The sequence below is a fragment of the Castor canadensis genome, chromosome 11 (assembly GCF_047511655.1).
Source record: "Castor canadensis chromosome 11, mCasCan1.hap1v2, whole genome shotgun sequence".
NCBI classification, from domain to species: domain Eukaryota; kingdom Metazoa; phylum Chordata; class Mammalia; order Rodentia; family Castoridae; genus Castor; species Castor canadensis.
Genome location: NC_133396.1, coordinates 25041747 through 25062023, shown reverse-complemented (window position 1 = coordinate 25062023; position 20277 = coordinate 25041747). Strand labels below are relative to the sequence as shown.

Below are 20277 nucleotides of genomic sequence, written 5' to 3'. Positions count from 1 at the left end.
ACAGAGACCTTCTGAGTGGGGAGAGATGGCCCAAACAATGAATGCACATATGACTAAATGAATAAATAAACCAAAGATAAAAAATAAAGGAGACCTTCTGGAAGAGTGGATTCTTCAAGTCAGCACCTCTCACAGCACAGTTATTCCCCCTCAAGTCCATGGCCATGTGCTCAGCCAGCAGCCTCACATGGCAACGGGCTAATCAGATTCCTGCTTCTCCGTTTAACTCCACTAACCAAATCCCCACCTTACTGCCTGCCACTAACTGGATAACTGGGACATTGGACCACTTATGTGTAAGATGCTTCTTGTCACCACGCTGGTGAATGAAAAAGGAGAAAGGATAGAGGTGAAAAGGCTTTGTTCCTTCTTTGATTTTATGCAAAAAAAGGAAAAATAAACGGAACCAGTGGCTCAAGACTGTAATCCTAGCTACTTGGGAGGCTGAGATCAGGCAAATAGTCTGTGAGATCCCATCTCCAAAATAGTTTGTGAGAGCCCATCTCCAAAATAGCCAGAGCAAAAAAATGGACTGTGGTATAGTGCCTGCTTTGCAAGTGCAAAGCCCTGAATTCAAACCCCAGACCCACCAAAAAAAGAAAAAGGAACAATAAAAAAGTTATATCCTGCATGCCTGCCTAGTAAGTTCAATGCCCAGCACTGCAAAAAAAAAAAAAAAACTATGATCCTAAACTTCAGAAGCAAATGCATATCTGCCTTTTATAGACAATTATGTACACAGAATTTACTGATTTGAATAGAGAATCTAATCTGGGCCAAAGACGATTTGGACTGCCTTGGCCAAGCTGGTATTGATGAGTACTAAATGTCCTGAAATACTAAATGTAACTGAAACATTTCATTAAAAATACATCTTTTATAGTGAGTTGTCTCTGTCCTCCATAGAGCAAGATAGCACATTGTTTTGCAATTACCTCAATATTAAATTTTCCCATATGATGCCCTGTTAAACCTCTTAGAAATCTGTATTTAATTCAAAACCAACTATATGTTTCCCTCTGGTGAAGAAAAATGGGGAAGAAAATTCCTGTCAAGTCTCTGTCTCCTATTTGAGGCTGACTTTACCTAAACATATATGTAAAAAAAGTCTCCATCTCAAATTACCACTAATTATTTTTTTAGCACTTTAGTTTTCTGGTTCCACCACCATATCTATAACCAGTGAATCTTTGTAAGACACAAAACTGAAGATCTACAAGGTTGTCATCGCTTGGCCAAAATCATACAAAAACCTTCTGTGGAAGAAGAAATGAGACCCTTGAAAGAAGACCCAGGCAGCTGCTTTGTTTATTGACTCGCTTCAGTTGTACTGCAGTTAGATACCTCCAGTGGCATGTTTGCAAAAACCAGTTTCAGGCCGGTCCCTAGGATTATAATGAAGCACAATATATGCATCTCTGCCTTCAAGAAAACAGTCCGAGAACGATGCAAAGACGCAGTGGAAAAGAAGAAACAAGGAAAAAGAGGAAGTATGCTCTTTTGCATTTTAGGAACAAAACTCAACAGCAAGGACAGCAGTGTTTTCACCTTTGGATTAAAAAAAAAGAAAGAAAAAACCCTCCATGCAGGTCCTCCATCAGGAGAAGCTCTGGAAGGACAAATCAGGAGCGGCACTTGTTCGTTCATTCCCAGAGTGAGAAAAAATCTGCAGGGCTGACTTAGGAAAAGCAGCCCTCGACACAGGGGATTATCCTCACAAACTCATTTTCTAGTTTGTGGATTTCCATGTCCCTCGATCCTCCCCTTCCCTTCTGCCCAGCTATTTCATTTCCCATTGGAATTTATGGAGATTGGGTAGGGAATTTGCAACTCACGACTAAAAAGAGATTTTTCTTTTTCAAGAGATTTGAATTATTCTCCTGATTTCTCTATCAAAAACTGTTTGGAAAACATACTGTTTTTCTCCTTAGTATGAAATGATGACCATTCTTTGGGATTCACTTAATGACACATTTTAAGATGCTGGCAGAGTGGCTCAAGAGTACCTTCCTAGCAAGTGCAAGGCCCTGAGTTCAAACTCCAGTACCACCAAAAAAAAAAGAAGTACCCCTTTTGTGCAAAAAATGCAACTGTATTAGAGAAAACTGAGGTTCAACACATGATTTTCTGAACTAAGACACTTCTTCCTGCCTCCCAAGTACTGAGATTACAGGTGTGCACCACCACACCTAGCTCTAAGCTGACACACTTTTTTTCTTTTTTCTTTTTTTTTTTTTGGCAGTACTGGGGTTTGAACTCAGGGCCTCACACTTGGTAGGCAGATGTCTACCACTTAAGCCACTCCAGCCCTGAGGTACTTTTGAGAGTGAAGAGGGAGTAAATAATGACACTGAGGCTGCAGGAGTAAACTGGGCTGTGTGGTCACACTAAAAAAAAGGCAAAACGTGCTGCTCCATCACCTGCAGAGTGGGCGGTGGAGTGCAAGGCCTGGCGACATCCCTTCTAATAAAGTCCCTTTCTCTGCAGGTCTGGCTTCTAAGAGGCGAACCTGCCAACCGGGCTTCCTTTTCCTGATGCCCAGACTGTCCTGAGGCCTGGTGTCTCTGGCATGCAGCCGTTGTGGAGCTGGCCTGCTGTCAGCAGCTGTGCTCAGTTCTCTGGTGGGGTCCTCCACATCTCCAGCTGGCAGAGTGCCACTGAAGGAAGCACTTTTGTGACACTGGGCAACAGTATGCCACTTCCTTGCCTCCTGTGATGGGAGTGAGTTCCAAGAGGCTTCTAGTACTGGTCCTCAAAGAGGGCATCTGGTTCCACTGCAGACGCTCTCTCAACCTGACAGGGAGCAGCTGGCCACTTTTTAATGTCCTCATTGAGCAGAAAACAGGCTCCAAACATTTCCCTTTCACCCATGGCCTCCTATGCTGTGGATTGCCAGGGTGTCACATGCATACCACCACCCCTCCTCTAGGAAGGCACCTGGCATCTAGAGATCATTTCTTCAACACTTCCAAATTTAGGGGAACGGAACTTGGAACTGACTACTTCACTCTGTGAATGGGGGGATTCTCACCCTCAGCATTATTGAGATTTTAGGCCAGAAAATTGTATTTTATTGCAAGCACTACAGTATATCCAGCAGCAGCCCTGGCCTCTATCCACTAAATGTCAGTAGTATCCCTGACATCAAAAATGTTTCCAGGTGTTGACAAATGTCCCCTGGGTATAAAATCCCCCCAGTAGAGAACCACAGTCTCGGTACTTTTGGAGTGTGCTTAGAACCAAGCCCTTCCTTTAGCCCTATGTGATAATGACAGCAGTTTACAGCAGGGCTGGGAAGATACAGCACATAAGTGTGAATACTTCAGGATTTAAAACGCAGGAAGCCAGCCCCAAGTCTACCTTTGAGTCCCGTTTGCCTGCGCTGCTGCAGGTTTGGATGACTCTGGCCGCCCTGGCCCTGGCGGGTTCAGAGAGCCCATAATATCTAGAGCTCTGGCTTAATGTCTCTCATTTCCCTCTTCCATGGCACACATCAGAAGAGAGCTCTGCTGCAATGCTTGATTGGGACCGAGTGAAATGCTGTGTACTACTTCAGAGCAAGAAATACAGGATCCCAGAAGCAATACAGACAGCCCTTTCTGCACAGCCGAGAGGGCATGTATGGTTCCCCTGCACCACACTGGGCTGGGCTGGGGTGGTTCAAAGCGCTGGGGAGCTGTTGTCTGTGACCCCCAGGCAGGAGGAGCATAGGACAGATTGCCATTCTTGGCTGTGATTTTCCTGGTCCTTCATGTTAGGTTAGGAGAAAGTTTTCTCATACAAAATGACTCACAGGAGCTCTGCCAAGCACCAAAACAAAACAAAGAAAAACCACCAAATCCACTCTCTTCTGACGAGGCCCAGACAGGAGGAAGGTTCTGGTGCCTTTGTTGTATTTGCCCACATAAGCCAAACAGGAGGGCCAGCACTGGCCCCAGTGCCAGCCAGAGCCCTGTCGATGCTGCCTCCCCTGGGCCCTGAAGCTGAGGCACCTGGAAGGGTTATTAGCAGGATTGGAACTCATCCCTCTGCTGGGACTAGATCATAATTACAGTAATTTTCTAACAGAGCTCGGCAGTAGGACTGTTTAATCAGCATCTGACTCCCCTGTGCTCCCAGCCCTCATCACTCAAGGAGAGGAGTGGGATGGCTCTTAAAGAGACAGTGCCCACCTTTCAGCATTTCGAACAGATGTGCCCTAATTGTTAGAATATATCTAAGTCTTGTAGCTTAGAGCAAGCAGGCTGCATTGCCTCCAACAGACTGCCTCAGGCTCTTGCTATTCTGGGCCTTCTGCTGGAGACCTGGGTCTGACTGCTTGTGGGCCAGGCATCCCACACCAATAGGACCACCAAGGGAAGGAACACACAGGGATAGGCCACTGAAGGAACTGACAAGCTAGCCCCATCGAAATGGATGGTATGAAAGAAAAAAAAACTTGGTGGAAGGCCAGGAGGGGCTTGGTAGCCATGCATGAGAAGAAATTTTGGTTAATGGCTTCCCATAACCCAAAGATGACAGAAGCATTTGTGTTCCTGCCCTTCCATGGAAAAACCCTTGAAGACTTTCCAGTGGTCTCTTACCTCCCACACCCCCACCTTACCACCTCTCCAACTTATCTGGGCCCTCTCACTACCATGAAGCACCCATGTGTTTCTCCTTTGCTTTTGGAAGTAGCCAACACCTCCCAAACCAAAGGGAAGTATCACTCTCTGCTCATCAAGTCAGGAGAGATCTGTGTGCTAGAGAATGAGGCTCTTGCTTTCTTCTGAGCATAGTTTGTTTATTAAATCTTGAGATTTGAGGTCTCTGGCTTTCTCACTCCCATTCAGTTGTGGCTTGAGGCAGAACTGTTTATCCTTTAAGAAGTTATTTCTCTAAGATTTTAGGACTGGGCTCCTACTTTACTGCTGGTAAAGCAAATGCACACTTGGTCTTCGCAGCAGTTCCCAAAACAGTTTCTCAGACAGAGAAGTTAGGGCAGGAAGTCAACGAAAAATAAGAGGCAGGTGGGAGCTTTCAAAGTGAGCCCAGGGAACTTTCCAGAAGAAGGTATAGTGGGTAAGGAGACTAGAAAGTGGATGGTTATGTGACTTCTACAAATGCAACTCCCTGCTGGCAGAGGAGGCTGCCATCTCTTGATCTCTTATGGTGCAGTGCTTTATCTGTGTCTCAGCTTGCTGCCCCTACATACATCCGGAGGCCACCCTGGCTCACGTCTGTAATCCTAGCTACTTGGGAGGCTGAGATAGGGAGGATCATAGTTCAAGGCTACAGTTTGCCAGACCCCATCTCCAAAATAATCAGAGCAAAACAGACTAAAGGTGTGGCTCAAGCAGTGTAGTGCCTGCTTTGCAAGCATGAGATCCCAAATTCAAACCCCAGTCCCACCAAAAAAAACATGTGTGTGTGTGTATTTTTTTTTTTCCAGCAAGAAGTGAGGTAGCCTGGTGACTTAGGCCTATAATCCCAGCACTGGGAGGATGAGGTAAAAAAAATTGTGAATTGGAGGTCAGCCTGGGGCTACATAGCAATATCTACCTCAAAAAACAAAAAAAGAGTCAAGATGTTCACACACACAAACATGGAGCTAACTTAATGTCCAATCTGATTGTTAAAAGGATTCAATTGAGGGGCTGGCAGAATGGCTCAAGTGGTAGAGCACCTGCCTAGCAAGCACGAGACCGAGTTCAAACCCCAGTGGCACCAAAAAAAAAAAAAAAAAAGGATTTGATTGCTTCCCAAGCAAAGCTACCAGAGATGGTAGGGCATGCCTAGGACTCGGTGGTAGGGATCTAAGGCCTTAGCAGTCTGAACACTGAGGACAGTGGATGAGCCCCATTTCTGAGAGCAACTCTGAAAAGCTGTGGAATTTTTTCCTTACATGTAGTGGCTTGTTTCCACATTTTGTTTTGAAGCTTGAGGGGAAAAGGACCTTGGAAAATACCTCATGTGCATAGACCACTTTGCCGTCTAAAATGTGCTTTCTAAAAGCCACACTGGGAGTCCTCAGCTAGAAACTGAGGGCCACACCTGCCTAGCCCCCTCTCTGGGCACTGAGGTCACATCAAGTGATGCATATGAAGCTATTTTTATGTACTCTTCATTTTTTATCCACTCTTCCTGCCATCTCTTCCTGACCCACTCTGAACCCTCTCCCATAAGCCTGAATCACTTCTGAGTAACGGAAGATGACAGAAGTAGCTGTAGAAGAAAGGCGACCAAGGCAGTAAACCTGCCTCAAGCCTCAAAACTAAACAAAGAATTTCCATTCTACAAACAGCTCTGTGGGCCACTCCCCCCCGGCTAGCAACTCACCTTTCACATAGAGGTGATCTAGCTGTGGTGGCTAGACCTCAGCACACATGGGACAGAGAAAACATGAGTGGGGCATAAGGCACTGCCTGGAAGGAGAGGAAAGTTCCTTTGCTGTTTTTCTGGCAGCCAGGCCATTATCAGAAAAGCTCTCTCCTTCTTACAACATCTCTTTCCACAGCCAATACTCAACTCAGCACAAGACGGAGGGGATGGCGCTTGCCCTCAGATTAACGGAGGTGCTGCTGTATGCACTGCCGTTAATGGATCGTTGAAAAAGCAGGGAGTCAGAAAAATCACATCCATGTCTAGGAACGGTGCCTGCTGTCCCAGCAGCCCTGCCTGCTGGCAGAACTAGCTGCTGAGCACCAACTCCAGGAAGAGAAGGGGTGAACAGAAGAAGGCCGACCCAGCTTGCTGTTTTTTGGCTGAGTAGGGAATTGACACAGACCACCTCCAGCTCCTGTCTGGAGTTTCGAGATCAGAGAGCTTCAGGCACAGCTGGGTTCACAGCTGCACCATTTGGAGCATTGGACTCATTAATATTCATAAGCCATCCCCACCAATCGGCAGAGCGGATGCCATTAGCCTAGCATCTGTCGGGTTTTTGTGAGGGTTGCGTATGGAGTTTTTTTCCTCTTTTAAATGAACTTCTTTTGACATTTTGGATTTGCCTCTGTAGGTTTTCCATCCTCGCCTTGCTCTACTGCAGCATATAAAGGAGAGGCCCAGGGGAGGTGGGCAGGAAAGAGGAATGAATCCCAGCCAGGGCTTTGCATCTGCCTGTTGACAAACTTTATTTCTCTTTCAGCACCTGGCACCTTAGACAGGCTGCGAGGATGGAAGCAGCATCAGGTAAATTATACCTAACAAGGTTCATGCCCAGAACCGTGAGAAGAGCAGGATCCCAGCTCTCTGGAAGACAACCCTTCCTCCAGTGGTGAACCTGTGCTGCACACACAATGCAGAGAGCCACAGTGCACAGTTCTGAACCATTATTTCCACGCTGATAAATTCATGATTTATGAAAGTAGCTACTGCCAGCCCTCACTCCCTCCTCTGCTACAGCTTGTTAGACACAAATCGCAACAACAGTCTTAAATACTTGCATTTTATTTCAGGCCAAAGCCCCTCAACTCTGAACTAAATGCCGTGACAGTCCCATAACATAGGCTGACAGTAAAGGAGCCTACAGGCAGGGTGGATGGCCCGAGGCGAGAAGGCAGAGGGAGGAGTGGGCAAGTGCTGGGGGAGAACCACGCACACAAACCTAAGAGCAGAGCACAGAGAGCCTGCTGCATTCGGCTCTGCCAGCCCTGGCTCTCAGTGGAGAGGAGTCACGGCAGCAGGAGGCCAGAATGCCTCATTGTCTGAAGGAAGGCGCATTGTTCCTCACCCTCATCCCCATGGCCCTCTCTTCCAGGCAGAAACAAAGCCTTGTGCCCCACTGGACTGACCATACAGCCTCCCTGCAAACACAGCAGAGGGACACTGTGGCGGCTATATAGCCCTGGGGGCAGGGCACTGTGACTAAAGAAAAGGTTTAGAAAAGGAGCCCACTTTAACTCTGCAAAAAAGATAACCACAGCTCTGCTTTAGAAGCAGAGGACAGAGGCAGCCCAGGACTGCCTATTCCAAAGCAAAGCCCCCTGAGCTGTTCCTTTCCCTCTGGTGAGCGCCAACCACTTCTCTCTCATGAAAGGCCCTGAGCCGCAGGTGGCTCTCAGGCCCTCCTCAGTCCCAGGGGTCTCTGGCTCTGCGAGAAACCCCAGCAGCAGAAGTTGCAGCACCAGTTCTGCTTAGGGTGTTAGTGAAGGAGCAGCAAGGAGATGGAGAGCAAGTCTTCACTGCCCGTCTGTGTGCAGAGGGAAGCAAAAGGCCAGCACCCCCAGAAACAAAGTGCTCCAGAGGCCACAGCAAGAACTGAAGCTGGCCAAGATGGGCCAACAGAAGCATCCTGTTGGGACAATATTCAATACTGCTGCAGCTGAGAATCTGTCATATACAGGTCCCCAAAATCAGTCACCTGAGACAGTGCTCCTGAGCCTATAAACAAACATGTGAAGAAACTCAACTCCCAAGAGGGTAAATACAGGGTTCTATTTAAAACCAAAGCATCTAGGCCTTGTGCTCAACTTACAAACACCTACACGGTAGAAACTGACCTCTGCAGCCAACCTGAGCAGGAGTGGCTATAAAATGCACACCTGCCCTGTGCCCAATCCCACCTGAATGACCATTTCCTGGCCTGCATCTTCTCCAACTGCCCTGAAGTATAACCCAGAGCTCAGAGCAGAATTCACTTTTCCCAAACTGTGTCTATCTGCCCAGGCTCCAAAAGCACAGAACAGTCCCTTGCCACAACCCTCCTCACAGGCTGGGGAGTGGAGGCTCCCTCATCGGACCCTGCAAAATCACAGCATGGTGGTGAGGAGAGGGCTGGCAGAGTGAGACTTTCCGAGGTCAGATCCTCAGAGTCAACCACAGGAACCCACACTTCTACATGGTCCTTCTCTTCACAGGCAGGTGGTGAGGGAGAACTCCTCCTCCCCGATCTTGGAAGAAAGCAGCAACTGGAAAGAAAAAGAGGGGGGAAAGAAAAGCAAGGGATGAACAGATCCGCAAAAATGAATAGACAGATGCATCGAGTGAATAAACAGAAGGTGGTGGCCTCACACAATGGAGTAGTATTCAGTCATAAAAGGGAATGAAGTCCTGACATACGCTACAACATGGGTAGACTGTGAGAATGTTATGCTAAGTGATAAAAGCCAGTTCCACAAAACCACATATCATATGACTCCATGTGTAAAATGTCCAGAACAGGCAAATCCAGAGACAGAAAGCAGACTGTGGTTGCCAGGGAGGAATATTCTAAGAGCTGGGGATGCAGCTCAGTGGCAGAGCACTTGCCCTAGCATGGGTGAGGTTCTGGGTTCAATCCCCAGCACTGCAAAAAAAAAAAAAATTCTAAAATTGACAAGATAATTCATAGCTGCACAACCCTGTAAATTTACTAACAACTACTGAACTGAACACTAAAAAAGGCAAGTTTGGGTTTTTGTTTGAACTCAGGGCTTTGTGTTTGCAAAGCAGGAGCTCTACTGCTTGAGCCACACCTCCAGTCTTGTTTTGTTTTGGTTTTTGACACAGGTTCTTGCTATGTAGAACTACGCTACCCTCCAGCCAAGTTTAAATCACAGTACTGTCAAAAAAAAAAAAAAAAAAAGATACTCTTGTCTCAACCTACCAAGTGCTGGGGTTATCGGCATGTGCCAATACTCAGCTCTAAAAAGGCAAATTTTATGACATATGAATTTTATGTCAATAAAGCCACTATTTAAAAACTTGAGGGCTGGAGGTGTAGCACAAATGATAGAGTGCTTACCTAGCATGAGACCCTGAGTTCAAACCCCAGTAACACACACATATATACAAAGGTGGGGGAAGGGCAGGCATAGTGGCTCATGCCTGTAATCCCAGCAACTTAGACAGGAAGTAGAGAGAGGAGAATTTCAGTTCAAGGCCAGTATGGGCAAAATATCATAAAACCCTATCTGAAAAAAACAAACTAAAAGCAAAAAGACTGGAGGTGTTGTTGCTCAAGTGGTAGAACTGAAATCTCAAATCTCAGTACCATAAAAGAAAAAAAAAAAAAAAGATGTGGGGGTTAAAGAACAGGACAAGAAAGCCTTCCTCTGCTTTCTCCCTGGGTTTTGATTAGAACCCCTGCTACCCATGCTCTCAGAGAATAAGGCCTTTCTGAAAGGTTTCTGATGCTGTGACATTACTTGCCTAACAAACAGACACCCCACTGGGCCAGGTTACAATAATCCCAGTCCCAGGTATGTCAAAAAGACACTTCAATTACTTGTTAGGCTGGTCTCCTTTAGCCAGGTGAGATGTGCTCTGCCTCTCCTCCTGGGCCCAGCCACAGTTTGACATAGCATAGTGAAGAATGGCATCAGACACAGTCATGGAGCTTCGACCCTGGACACAGGCTTCTATCTCAGGCACCGTGAGCTGGCTTTGCAGGAAGAGGTGCAACTGGCTGTCTGACAGAAGGACCACACTCTGCAGGACCCTGCAGTGACACAGAGAGCACAGCACAGAGAGCACTCCAACGAGCTGTTCTCCAGCTCCATCCCCGAAGGGCTTCTGGCTTCAGTGAGCACTGAGGATTCGAAGGCTCAAGAAAGACGCCAACCACAAATATTCTGGAACCTTCCTCTGCCCCTGCCCCTACCTCCACCCCAGCAGCCTGGCAGGTCTACTCACTTTTCCAGGAAGTGCTGCAGACCTTGTCGTCGCTTCTCAATAAACTCATCTGAGCTGCCAAAGAAGGTGGACTTCCCAGGAAGTTCAGGCACAGGCCTGTGGAGTCACAGAATGTACCATTTAAGAGAAATGTAACACTCCCTGAAGAGAGGCCAAGTCAATACGATTACTTTTAATAAGGGAGGAGAACTAACTGACTGCATGTCAGGCATTGTGCTAGATTGTTAACAAATGTTACTTCATTTAATCCTCCCAAAAACGCCATGAGACTATTAGTCTCCCCACTTTAGAAGATCAGAAAGGGGGGGCTGGGGATATAGCTCAGTGGTTTAGTGTTTGCCTCGCATTCATGAGGCCCTGAGTTCAATCCCCAGTACCACCAAAAAAAAAAAAAAAGATCAGAACAGTTAAGTACATTTCCCACTGTCACACAGGAAAAGTTGGCATGAGAACCAAGTCTATGATTCCCAAACCCATGCTACTACACTACCTTGTCTATAAGATCCTCTCCCACTATCGACTATTATTTTAAAAATGACGAAACTTAAACATAGCAAACACTGGGTTCTTTTGTGTAAACAAAGACCATCTACTCCAATCTAGGCATGGTGGCATGTGCCTGTAGTCCCATCTACTTGGCAAGCTAATGCAGAAGAATCAAAAATCTGAGGCCAACTGGGCATTGGTGTCCCACGCCTGTAATTCTAGCTACTTGAGAGGCTGAGATCAGGAAGATCTCTGTTTAAGGCCACTCCAGGAAATAGTTTACAAGACCTCATCTCCAAAATAACCAGAACAAAAATGGACTAGAGTTGTGGCTCAAATGTTAGAGCGCCTGCTTTGCAAGCATGAAGTCCTGAGTTCAAACCCCAGTCCCCCCAAGGGGAAAAAAAAAAAAAAAGAGTATGAGGCCAGACTGGACTACATAGCAAGACCCTGTCTCAAAAAACAAAATAACAACAGAAAGGACTATGTACTCAAAAAACAGGACTACCTACTCCAGGAGGTCACATGTCTGGAATTTGCTAAAAGTGGTTAAGTTGCAGCAAGTCATCCACCAACTCTTTAGACCTTCCTAGCCTCTTTTCTGGTTCTAGGGTTTGAACTTAGGGCCTCACATGCTAGGCAGGCATGCTACAATTTGAGTCACTCTTTTTTTGATATTTTTGAGATAGGGTCTCACGTTTTGCCTAGGCTGGCCTCAAACTAGGCACCCCCATGTCTGCCTCCTGAGTAACTAGGATTATAGGCGGGAGCCACTGGCCTCCAGTTCTAGCCTCTTATGAAGCACAGCACAAGCTTTTTAAAAAACAGGCCAGCCTAGAGGGTGTGTGATCTGTCAGAGAGAGTCTCAACTGGCTCAGGAGGGCCTGCTCCATGGCAATAGTCTCCCCAGCCCCATGTAAGTATCTGCATTGACCATTCAACAGGCCATCCATCACCACCGTGCACTCATACCATCCTGAGGTGAAAGGGATCACTAGTCTCGTTCTTGTTCTCTCCACTTCTAGTCTTAATTAGAAGGAATGTGTGAGGAACAAACAATAATTCCTTTTCCTCTGGTATGTCTCCAGAAAAGGAGCTCTGTACTAAAAAGAAAAACAAACAAACAAAAAAAAACCCCACAACTTTAACCTGTCAAATGGACAGGAACACAACTTGTCAAATAGTTGAAGTACTTAAAATTTTCTGATACCCAGTAAGAAGCACATTAAAAGTGCTAATAGGGGCTGGAGGATTGGCTAAAGTGGTAGAGAGCCTGCCTAGCAAGCATGAGGCTCTGAGTTCAAACCCCAGAACTGAAAAAAAAAGAAACTCACTATCAGTACATTTGTTGAGCCCTAAACTATGACATGTATTAAAAAATAAAATACTGAGCCAGGCATGGAGGCAAATGCCTGGAATCCAACCAGGAGCCTGAGACAGGAAGATCATGAGGCCAGCCTGGGTTACATAGAAAGTGTTATCTCAAAAACAAAAACAAAAAAGGTAAAAAAATATACTTTTACAGTTTGTGTAACTTTGCTAGGTCAAATTACTAGAAATGAGCTGCTTTTTTTCACTGACTTGAGCACATGATTTAAAAAGGCATTTCCCAATTTCCTTTTATTCTTTTTTTTTTTTTGAAGTACTGAAGCCTGAAGCCTTGAATTTCCTAGGAAGGTGCTCTACCATTTGAGACCCTCTGAATTTCTTTAGTGTCTGCCATGTTGCAAGTTCTCTTCACTGTCAAATGCAGTTCCCAAGTAAGTACTTAAAAAGCCTGTCAGCCCCAGAAGGGAGCAAGAATCAACTCACACCAAACCAGCGTTTCTCTGTAGCTGCTTCCTCAGCCACACGAACTCCCGGTAGCGGCGCCTCACGCAGGAGGTCTTGGCAGTGAAGGCTTTGCTGTTCGTCTACAGGAGGAAGTACATCAAAAGAGTTAAGTGGAAAGGCCAAGTTTACATGAGCTCCCCATCACCATTGTCACAGAGAGCCAGCCATTAGGCCACAGTCCCAATCAGAGTCCAAACAAAGCAAAATGCCACCAGACAACCTGACAAAGCTCACAGGCATACCTCAAGCTCTTTCCTCTCTCCCCTCCTTTTCTTCCAAGGCTTCTGTATGAGGCTGCTGGAAACACCCACAAGCCAGTTCTACCTCAGCACAACACCTTTAGCCTTGGAGAGTGTAGACCCCAACACAGAAGCTTACACTTACATGGAGGAATATCTTATAATCCACATACGAATTCCAGGAGCCCTCATTCTGCACTCGGGGGTCCTGAACACGCACGGTGATCACCTCCTATAGGGAAAAAAATGCTCCCTCAGCTTCAGTTCAGGCACACAGCAAGGCAACTTTGACCACACTGGTTACCAGAGTTTCCCACTTAGCACCATCTTTTATTCATTTCCCATTCAATTCAATAAATATTTATTGAGCATCCACTATATCAGGCACTGTTCTAGGTGCTGGAGATAAAAGCATGAACAAGAGACAAAAATCCCTACTCTCAAGAAGCTTACATTCTAGTACATTCCAGCCAAAGGAAAACTTAGTCAAAATGGAAGCTCACTTCCCAGCAATGCAGCTGCTATTGACTTACTTCTCCTGGCTTTACTTTGAGTTCATCAGAATTACCAGGGTATATTATGGAAGGACACCACTGAGCCATGATTTGTGTCTGTATCCCTCTGTTCCTAAATTACCCTCTAACTTTTACCTACCTGGTCTGGAAACCACTCTTACCTCCTGCTCTTGGTTCTCCAACATTCTACACCAAACGCCCATTGGAAGAAAACATCTGATGAGGAAGATAGGACATGGGGACAATCAAGGTTACTTGGTCTGCTTCTGTTCTTACCACACTTTCCCAGGGCAACACTCTGAAGGTTTTTAATAGATGCCTCCTGGGGAAACCCACGTAAGCTTTTTTTTGTTCTTTGGTAAAATTTAAAGAGGAAGCAAAAAAAAAAAAAACCCACCCACATTAGCTCAGTGCCAAACTAAAACTAAAAGCCCTGGGAAATTTGCTTGCTTTTTCAGACCACTGCTGGGACTCTCTCTGCAAGATTACCTGTACCCAAAGCATGTTGGGGTATGTGAGAGTGGGTCTCAGGCAGCAGAGTGGAAGGTTCAGTTGTAAAAACTTTTGCTTTGAGCACTGCTGACACCGCAGTGTCTGGTGGGCACTGGAGAGCATGGATTTGAAAGTGAGCCTAACAGCGCCCCCTCCTGGCTGTTTAGAGACAACCAAGTCCCTACAAATACCAATACTCCCCACCTCTTTGTCTTGCTAAGGACAATAATCCCGGGTAGGTGAATACTGAAGCTGGAGCACTCCAGGGTGTACCTGAGTGAGCTGCCCAGTTGCTACCTTCCCTTATTGAATCTGTTCTCTAGAACTGGAGCCAACAGTCTAATCATTTCCTCTCAACATGCCATCAGCTTTGTACTTCTGCCCAAGCACCCCACAGCTGTGCAGGTTGACTCAGGATGCATTCAGCTCCTTTGTAAAGATTCATTAAAGCCCAAGCCCCTGATTTTCCCCAATGTGGCAGTTTTCACGTATTAGCGACATCGCCCACTCCAACAAGGGGACCATGAAGGCTGCAGCACAGGGTTACTCAAGTCCAAAGGGGCCCATGATGTCACCTTCTGTTAAAATACAGCACTAATCTTGTTACTCCTAGAACCACTCCAACAGCATCCACCCTGGCGACTGCCTCCACCCCCTTCCTCTCTCTTAAGAGCGGAACAATAAGGTTTAATTTCCCTTTCCAATTTACCTTGAAATGAAAACTGACTTCAGCCAATATGTACTGCCAACAAATGATCCAGGCTGGCTCCTGGGAAAACAAGACTACCTCTAAACTCTCCCTCTTCTCTCCTCCCCACCATGCCCATTCACACACCCAGTCATTTCTACAGTCCCACAATTAATTTTAAGCACATTCTCTTATTAGTTCTGCCTTACCATTAGAAGAGTGTGTAATGAGTTTCCTTCTAGTTTATGTTTTGCTAACACAAGGCTAGTGTTTCAAAAGAAGGGGAACTCATTTACAGCATGAAATTAGCAGAGCAAACAGTTTTTGCAATCCTTCCCAATACACCAGAAGGCCTCTCTATAGACAGACATTGATGCAGAGACAAAGCTACATGGTAGATGACAAAATTGGACTACACTGTGGAGCAAACCCAAGGTTTTGCAATTTCAATACCATATTAAACAGTATTCTTGCTGACAATTTGATTTTTCATCTGATGCAGTCACCACCTCCAAGGGGTCCTGAACTGGAAGGTAGGAAGTTTAATTCCCTAACAGTTCATGTATCACAGCCCAGATGTAAGCAGTCAAGTGGTTGTGACCAAGAAAAACAGACAAATTTGTTGTGAATAATTAGCCTCCTTGAAAAAAAACAAAAACAAAAAGCATTTCTTTCTCTTCTCTTTTCAGGCATTTGGTAAAAGGTCAACACAGGAACAGAGAATTACATATTCTTTTCACAAAAGCAACAATAGGAAAGATGTCAAGGAAACTATAGTTATCACACATTCAGTAGTACTCACACATCTCCTGTCCTGTTTTAGGGTAAGTTACAAGTGATCATCAGACTTTTGGTCTCAAAACTGCTTTTGTAGGGCCCTGAACCACCTCCATTTGGAAGTTCTCCTTTTCTTTCCTTTGGGGCCAGTATCACTTAGAAACAAAGGCTTATAGCCTTTTTTAAATAGCCTTTAAAAAAAAACCCTTCAGATGGTGTATTCTTAAACCTAATTTTAAGGGGCACTGAGAAAGTATTGGTTGTAACTTCCCTTAAAATACTGGAACAAATGCAAAAACCTAGACTCAAGTAATAATTTCTAGAAATTGCTATTCTCCACCACAACTTCCTTCACACAGATACCACTCTTTGGAAAACCAGTTCAGCCCTTGGAGGATCAGTTCTGCTCTTGGAGGAGAAGCAGGACGTTCTTAACTTCAGCTCTACGATCTAGGGAATGAATCTGTGCATTACCCAAAGAAGGTTAGTAGTGACTCTCTCAGTTAACCTGCTTACTCGGAGCTAACTGCATTTCCTGGGCCCCCTCAGTCATATCTACACTGTCCTTTACAGTCTCCACCTATACCAGCACCAATAGCTCTGGGCCAAAACATGATTGTGGTTTACAAAGTAGATTCATTATAAAGCTTTCCAAAGTCTTAACAATTCAAGGTCTTCCCCTCACTATTTTCTCTCCCAATTTATACTATTTCAAAAGACAAGTTAAAAAAACAAATCAAACTATAAAAGCAGATTACACCAACAAGACTCAACACCCTTTCTTACTCATTCTTGAGTCCTTTGTGGCAGATAGCAACTCAAAAAGCTCTCCTTACCAAATACCCACAGGTGTCAGCGGAAGCTCCCCTGTTGGACCAAGCTCTGTGTGTCCTCTACTAAGCAGCTGTGTTCCATCTTTTTGTCCATCAGTAAACCGCGACACAATCTAACCCAATTCGCCCGTGACCGCGTAAAATACTTGCTATTACACCCTAATGCTAGCCGCTTGGGTAAATGTCCCCAGACTTTGACTACAGCCACCACCCCCCCTCCATTTCTTAACGAACTAGAAGTAAAAGAGCCATAGGGCCCTTCTCCTTTCCCGACTAAGCTTGGGATGAGGGAAGAAAAGATACCTTATCCTTTCAAAGTAAACTGAAAAGCCAGGTTTCCTTTCTTGGATCCTCAGCAATCAACCCCTCGCTTTCATCCCGGACGGTGAGACAGCCTCTTCCCTAAGATGCAAAGCAAGGCCACCACTCAAAGGCCATTCCAGACGCTCAAGCCCGCGCCCCCTCACCTGAGAGCAGCACTCACTCCTAGGAGTCCCGCCCACGCCCCCTCACCTGAGAGCAGCACCAGCTCCTCACCATGTAGCCACAGTCCGGCTTCTCCTTCCGGGTTGAGCCAGCGGTACCCCGGTGCACGACGGGAGATAGCTCCCGACGCGCCAATCCCTGATGCCCAGGACACCCCGCCCCCTCCGGCCCGGGCTCTCAGTGGCGATCGCTCCCTGGCGACGTGACCGCGCCCCGCCCATGCCTGGGCTGGAGTCAGGATTCCACAACTCACTTGGGGCGCTGGAGACGCAGCGCGGGTGAGGACGGGGGGTACGGGATGAGAGGCGGTGATTGAGCGCTAACATCCAATCCAAGGTCACGTCCTGCCCACTGCTGTCAGGAGCAGCCAATCAGCGCCCAGGGAGCGTCATTAACGTTCTGCAAGTGGAGCGGAGGAGTAAGGAGGCGGTGCCTGCAGTTCCAGTTCTGCAAAAGGCAATTGTAGTGTAGGAGGTTCAGGGAAGGAAACGCCCACATTCCTGGAACCTAAATCCCAAGAGGGTCCGCGATTGAACCCCGCAGGTTGCCGTTCTCCAGCGGAGTTATCAAGGGGACTCCCAACTCAGATTCGGAAAGCCGTAGCTTGTCAGAAAGGGTCCTGCAACTCCGGGACTCACCGAAACGATCCCAAAGCAGCTAGTTAGTAGCAAGAGAAAGACGTAGAATATGCTGAAGACTTTAGTGTTATCGAACTGTCTCTTTCACAGCCTGCTTAAAGATATTTTTAGCAAAAATATTATCGAGAAAAAGGTCGCAAAGAGAAGTTGTGGGGTTGATGACCTCAGCACAATACCCAGTACTACAATAACCGTGTGACCTCGAACAAGTCCTACCAACCCCTGCAAAATACAATGGTAGTTTCCTCATCTGTATAGCGGAACCCAACTCAGCATGGTTTTCCAAACTTTGGTCTCGGGATCCCTTTTTTTTTTTTTAGCGGTATTGAGGTTTGAACTCAGGGCCTCACGCTTGCTAGGCAGAGACTCTACCACTTGGAGCAACTCCACCAGCCTGTGTGTGTGTGTGTGTGTGTGTTGTTTTATTTTTCTACACAGGGTCTCGAGAACTATTCTCCCGGGCTGGCTTCAAACCGCGATCCTCCTGATCTCTGCCTCCTGAGTAGCTAGGATTACAGGCGTGAGCCACTGGTGCCTGGCTTTCGAGATTCTTTTACATAAATTCAAAAATTATTAAAGACTTTCTTAAGGAGCTTTTGTTTTTGTAGGGTATTCACTAAGAAGTTGGAATTGAGAAATTGCAAGGCATGTATTGAGTTCGTTTAAAACAATAATACACTATTACATGTTAATATGTTTTATGAGCTATATTTTTTAAAAACAAAAAAATAGCTAGTAGAATCGCATTGTATTACAATTTTTCAAATCCCTTTAATGTCCAGCTTAATAGAAGACATCGTAATTCTAACACTTGGTTTCTTATTCTCTCTTTTGTGCAATGTTGTTTTGGTACATGGAGAAAATCCAGCCTAACAAATACATAGTTGAAAAGAGAGAAGTACTTTTAGCCTTCTTCAACTGCTGCGAATACTCTCCTTTGGGCTGGCAGAGTGGCGTGCCACACCCACAGGCACTGGCCTAACTTGTTTTTGTCAACAGCAATTTTTTTTTTTCTCTACCAGAGTTTGAACTCAGAGCCTTCAGCTTGAGACACTCTGCCAGCCCTTTTTTTGTAAGGGTTTTTTTGAGATAGCGTCCTGGGTGGGCTTCAAACCATGATCCTCCCGATCTCTGCCTCCTGATTAGAAGTGTGAGCCACTGACCCCTGACTTTCAACAACTATTTATTTTATTTTCTTCCCTTCCTTCCTTCCTTCCTTCCTTTCTTCCTTCCTACCCTCCCTCCTTCCTTCCTTCCTTTTCTTTCTTTCTTTATGGAATTTGAACTCAGGGCCTCATGCTTTTTAGGCAGACAGTCTCCCACTTGAGCCATGCCCCCAACCCCTTTTGGTTTATTTTTCAGGTAGGGCCCTTCATTCCTTCATTTTTTTTTTTGCCCAAGGTCACACTCACACCACAATCCTACCTATGACCTCTCATTTAGTTGGGATGACAGGCTAATAGGCGCACACCCCTACACCCAGCTTATTGATTGAGATAGGGTTTTCCCTAGCTTTTTGCCAGAGCTGGTCTAGAAACTCAATCCTCCACATTTCCACCTCCCTCATAGCTGGGATTACAAAAGTGAGTCACTGCACTCCACCCTCAAGAGTAATTTCTAACACTGTCACAACTGAAATGCTAGCAAATGAAAATTACAGGTTGAGCATCTCTGAGCCAAAATTCCAAACTCCAAAATGCTCCAAAGTCCAAAACTTTTTGAGCACCAATATGATGCCAGAAGTGGAAAAATCTCACACCTGACCTCATGTGACAGGTCACAGTCAAAATGCAGAGGCACTAAAAATACTGTATAAAATACCCTGAAGCTATGTGTAAAAATACATGGAACAGCCAGGCATGATATACACACCTGTAAGCCCATACTCAGGAGGCTGAGGCAGGAGGACTGTGCATATAACAACAACAAAAAAGATATACATGGAAAATATGAACACAAATACATATTTTGTGTTTAGGCTTGGGTCCCAGCTCTAAGATATGTCATTATGCCTATGCAAATATTCCAAAATCGAAAAAAATATCAAATGCAAAAGACTCCTGGTCAGAAGCATTTCCAACAAGGGATACTTAACCTTATATCTTTCAAGCAGAAAACCAGTCAAAGTCAGGACTACGGCAGTGTGATTATAAAAGTTCACATTTTAATTAGTCTGGTACTATGAGGAAGTCAGACAAACAAAGGATAAGAGAGGAGATACCTCTTAAGTACATTTGCCTTTTAAAAGATGGTACTTGTTAACTTCAAATGAATAAATGAAATTTCAACAATGTGGGGGGGGGAATGTTTTTCAAAGTTCTGTACTTTCTCCCAGCCTAAATCACCTCCCAAAGGCACTTAAAATAGCTACTATTTACTGACTGCTAGATATATGCCATTCCCCTTACCTAACATTACTATTCATTTTGCAGAAATGCTGTAAAGTAGGTCTAAAATAATATTTAATTGGTTTTTAATTTTTCATGGAAGATGAGGTCCAGACAGAGTAGAATCCAGTTCGGCCTGATTCCTGAGCCCTTGGTCTTTCTGCAACATCACACTTTTCCCTTCCCCACATTACTTGTGATTTAGGAACTTGATGTGACAGACGCATTTCCTTGGGCATGAACAATGTCACTTCACATAGTGTCTTGAGCAAGACTGTGATTTAGAACTGGGCAGTGGTGGCCCATGCCT

At 45.5% G+C, this 20277-nt stretch overlaps 2 protein-coding genes across 11 annotated transcripts in view; one reads left to right on the top strand and one right to left on the bottom strand.

Annotated features, from left to right (window-relative positions):
• Skap1 (src kinase associated phosphoprotein 1) overlaps positions 1 to 14568 on the top strand; it is a 288040-nt gene extending 273472 nt beyond the window's left edge. Inside the window, exons 13-14 of one of the 4 annotated variants that reach the window (XR_012438612.1) lie at positions 2488 to 2721; positions 3498 to 7104. The gene's annotated coding sequence lies outside the window, so the exon portion shown is untranslated. Of the gene's footprint in view, positions 1 to 2487; positions 7105 to 7126; positions 7876 to 12722 lie in introns of those variants that run through there. The other 3 variants (XM_074045942.1, XM_074045941.1, XM_074045940.1) reach the window with 3 other exon arrangements.
• On the bottom strand, positions 7413 to 17122 carry Snx11 (sorting nexin 11). 7 transcript variants are annotated; one of them, XM_074045944.1, is made up of 9 exons: positions 16970 to 17122; positions 16760 to 16858; positions 14868 to 14927; positions 13828 to 13882; positions 13297 to 13383; positions 12892 to 12992; positions 10594 to 10689; positions 10187 to 10399; positions 7413 to 8888 (listed from the first exon to the last, which is right to left on the bottom strand). In XM_074045944.1, the coding sequence occupies exons 4-9, from the start codon at positions 13867 to 13869 to the stop codon at positions 8615 to 8617; spliced, it is 813 nt and encodes a 270-aa protein (XP_073902045.1). In that variant the 5' UTR covers positions 13870 to 13882; positions 14868 to 14927; positions 16760 to 16858; positions 16970 to 17122; the 3' UTR covers positions 7413 to 8614. The 7 variants fall into 7 exon arrangements, with proteins under 7 accessions (XP_073902045.1, XP_073902046.1, XP_073902044.1 ...); XM_074045945.1 differs by having other exon boundaries at positions 16994 to 17008; XM_074045943.1 differs by lacking the exon at positions 14868 to 14927.
• Positions 17123 to 20277: the final 3155 nt, after the last annotated feature.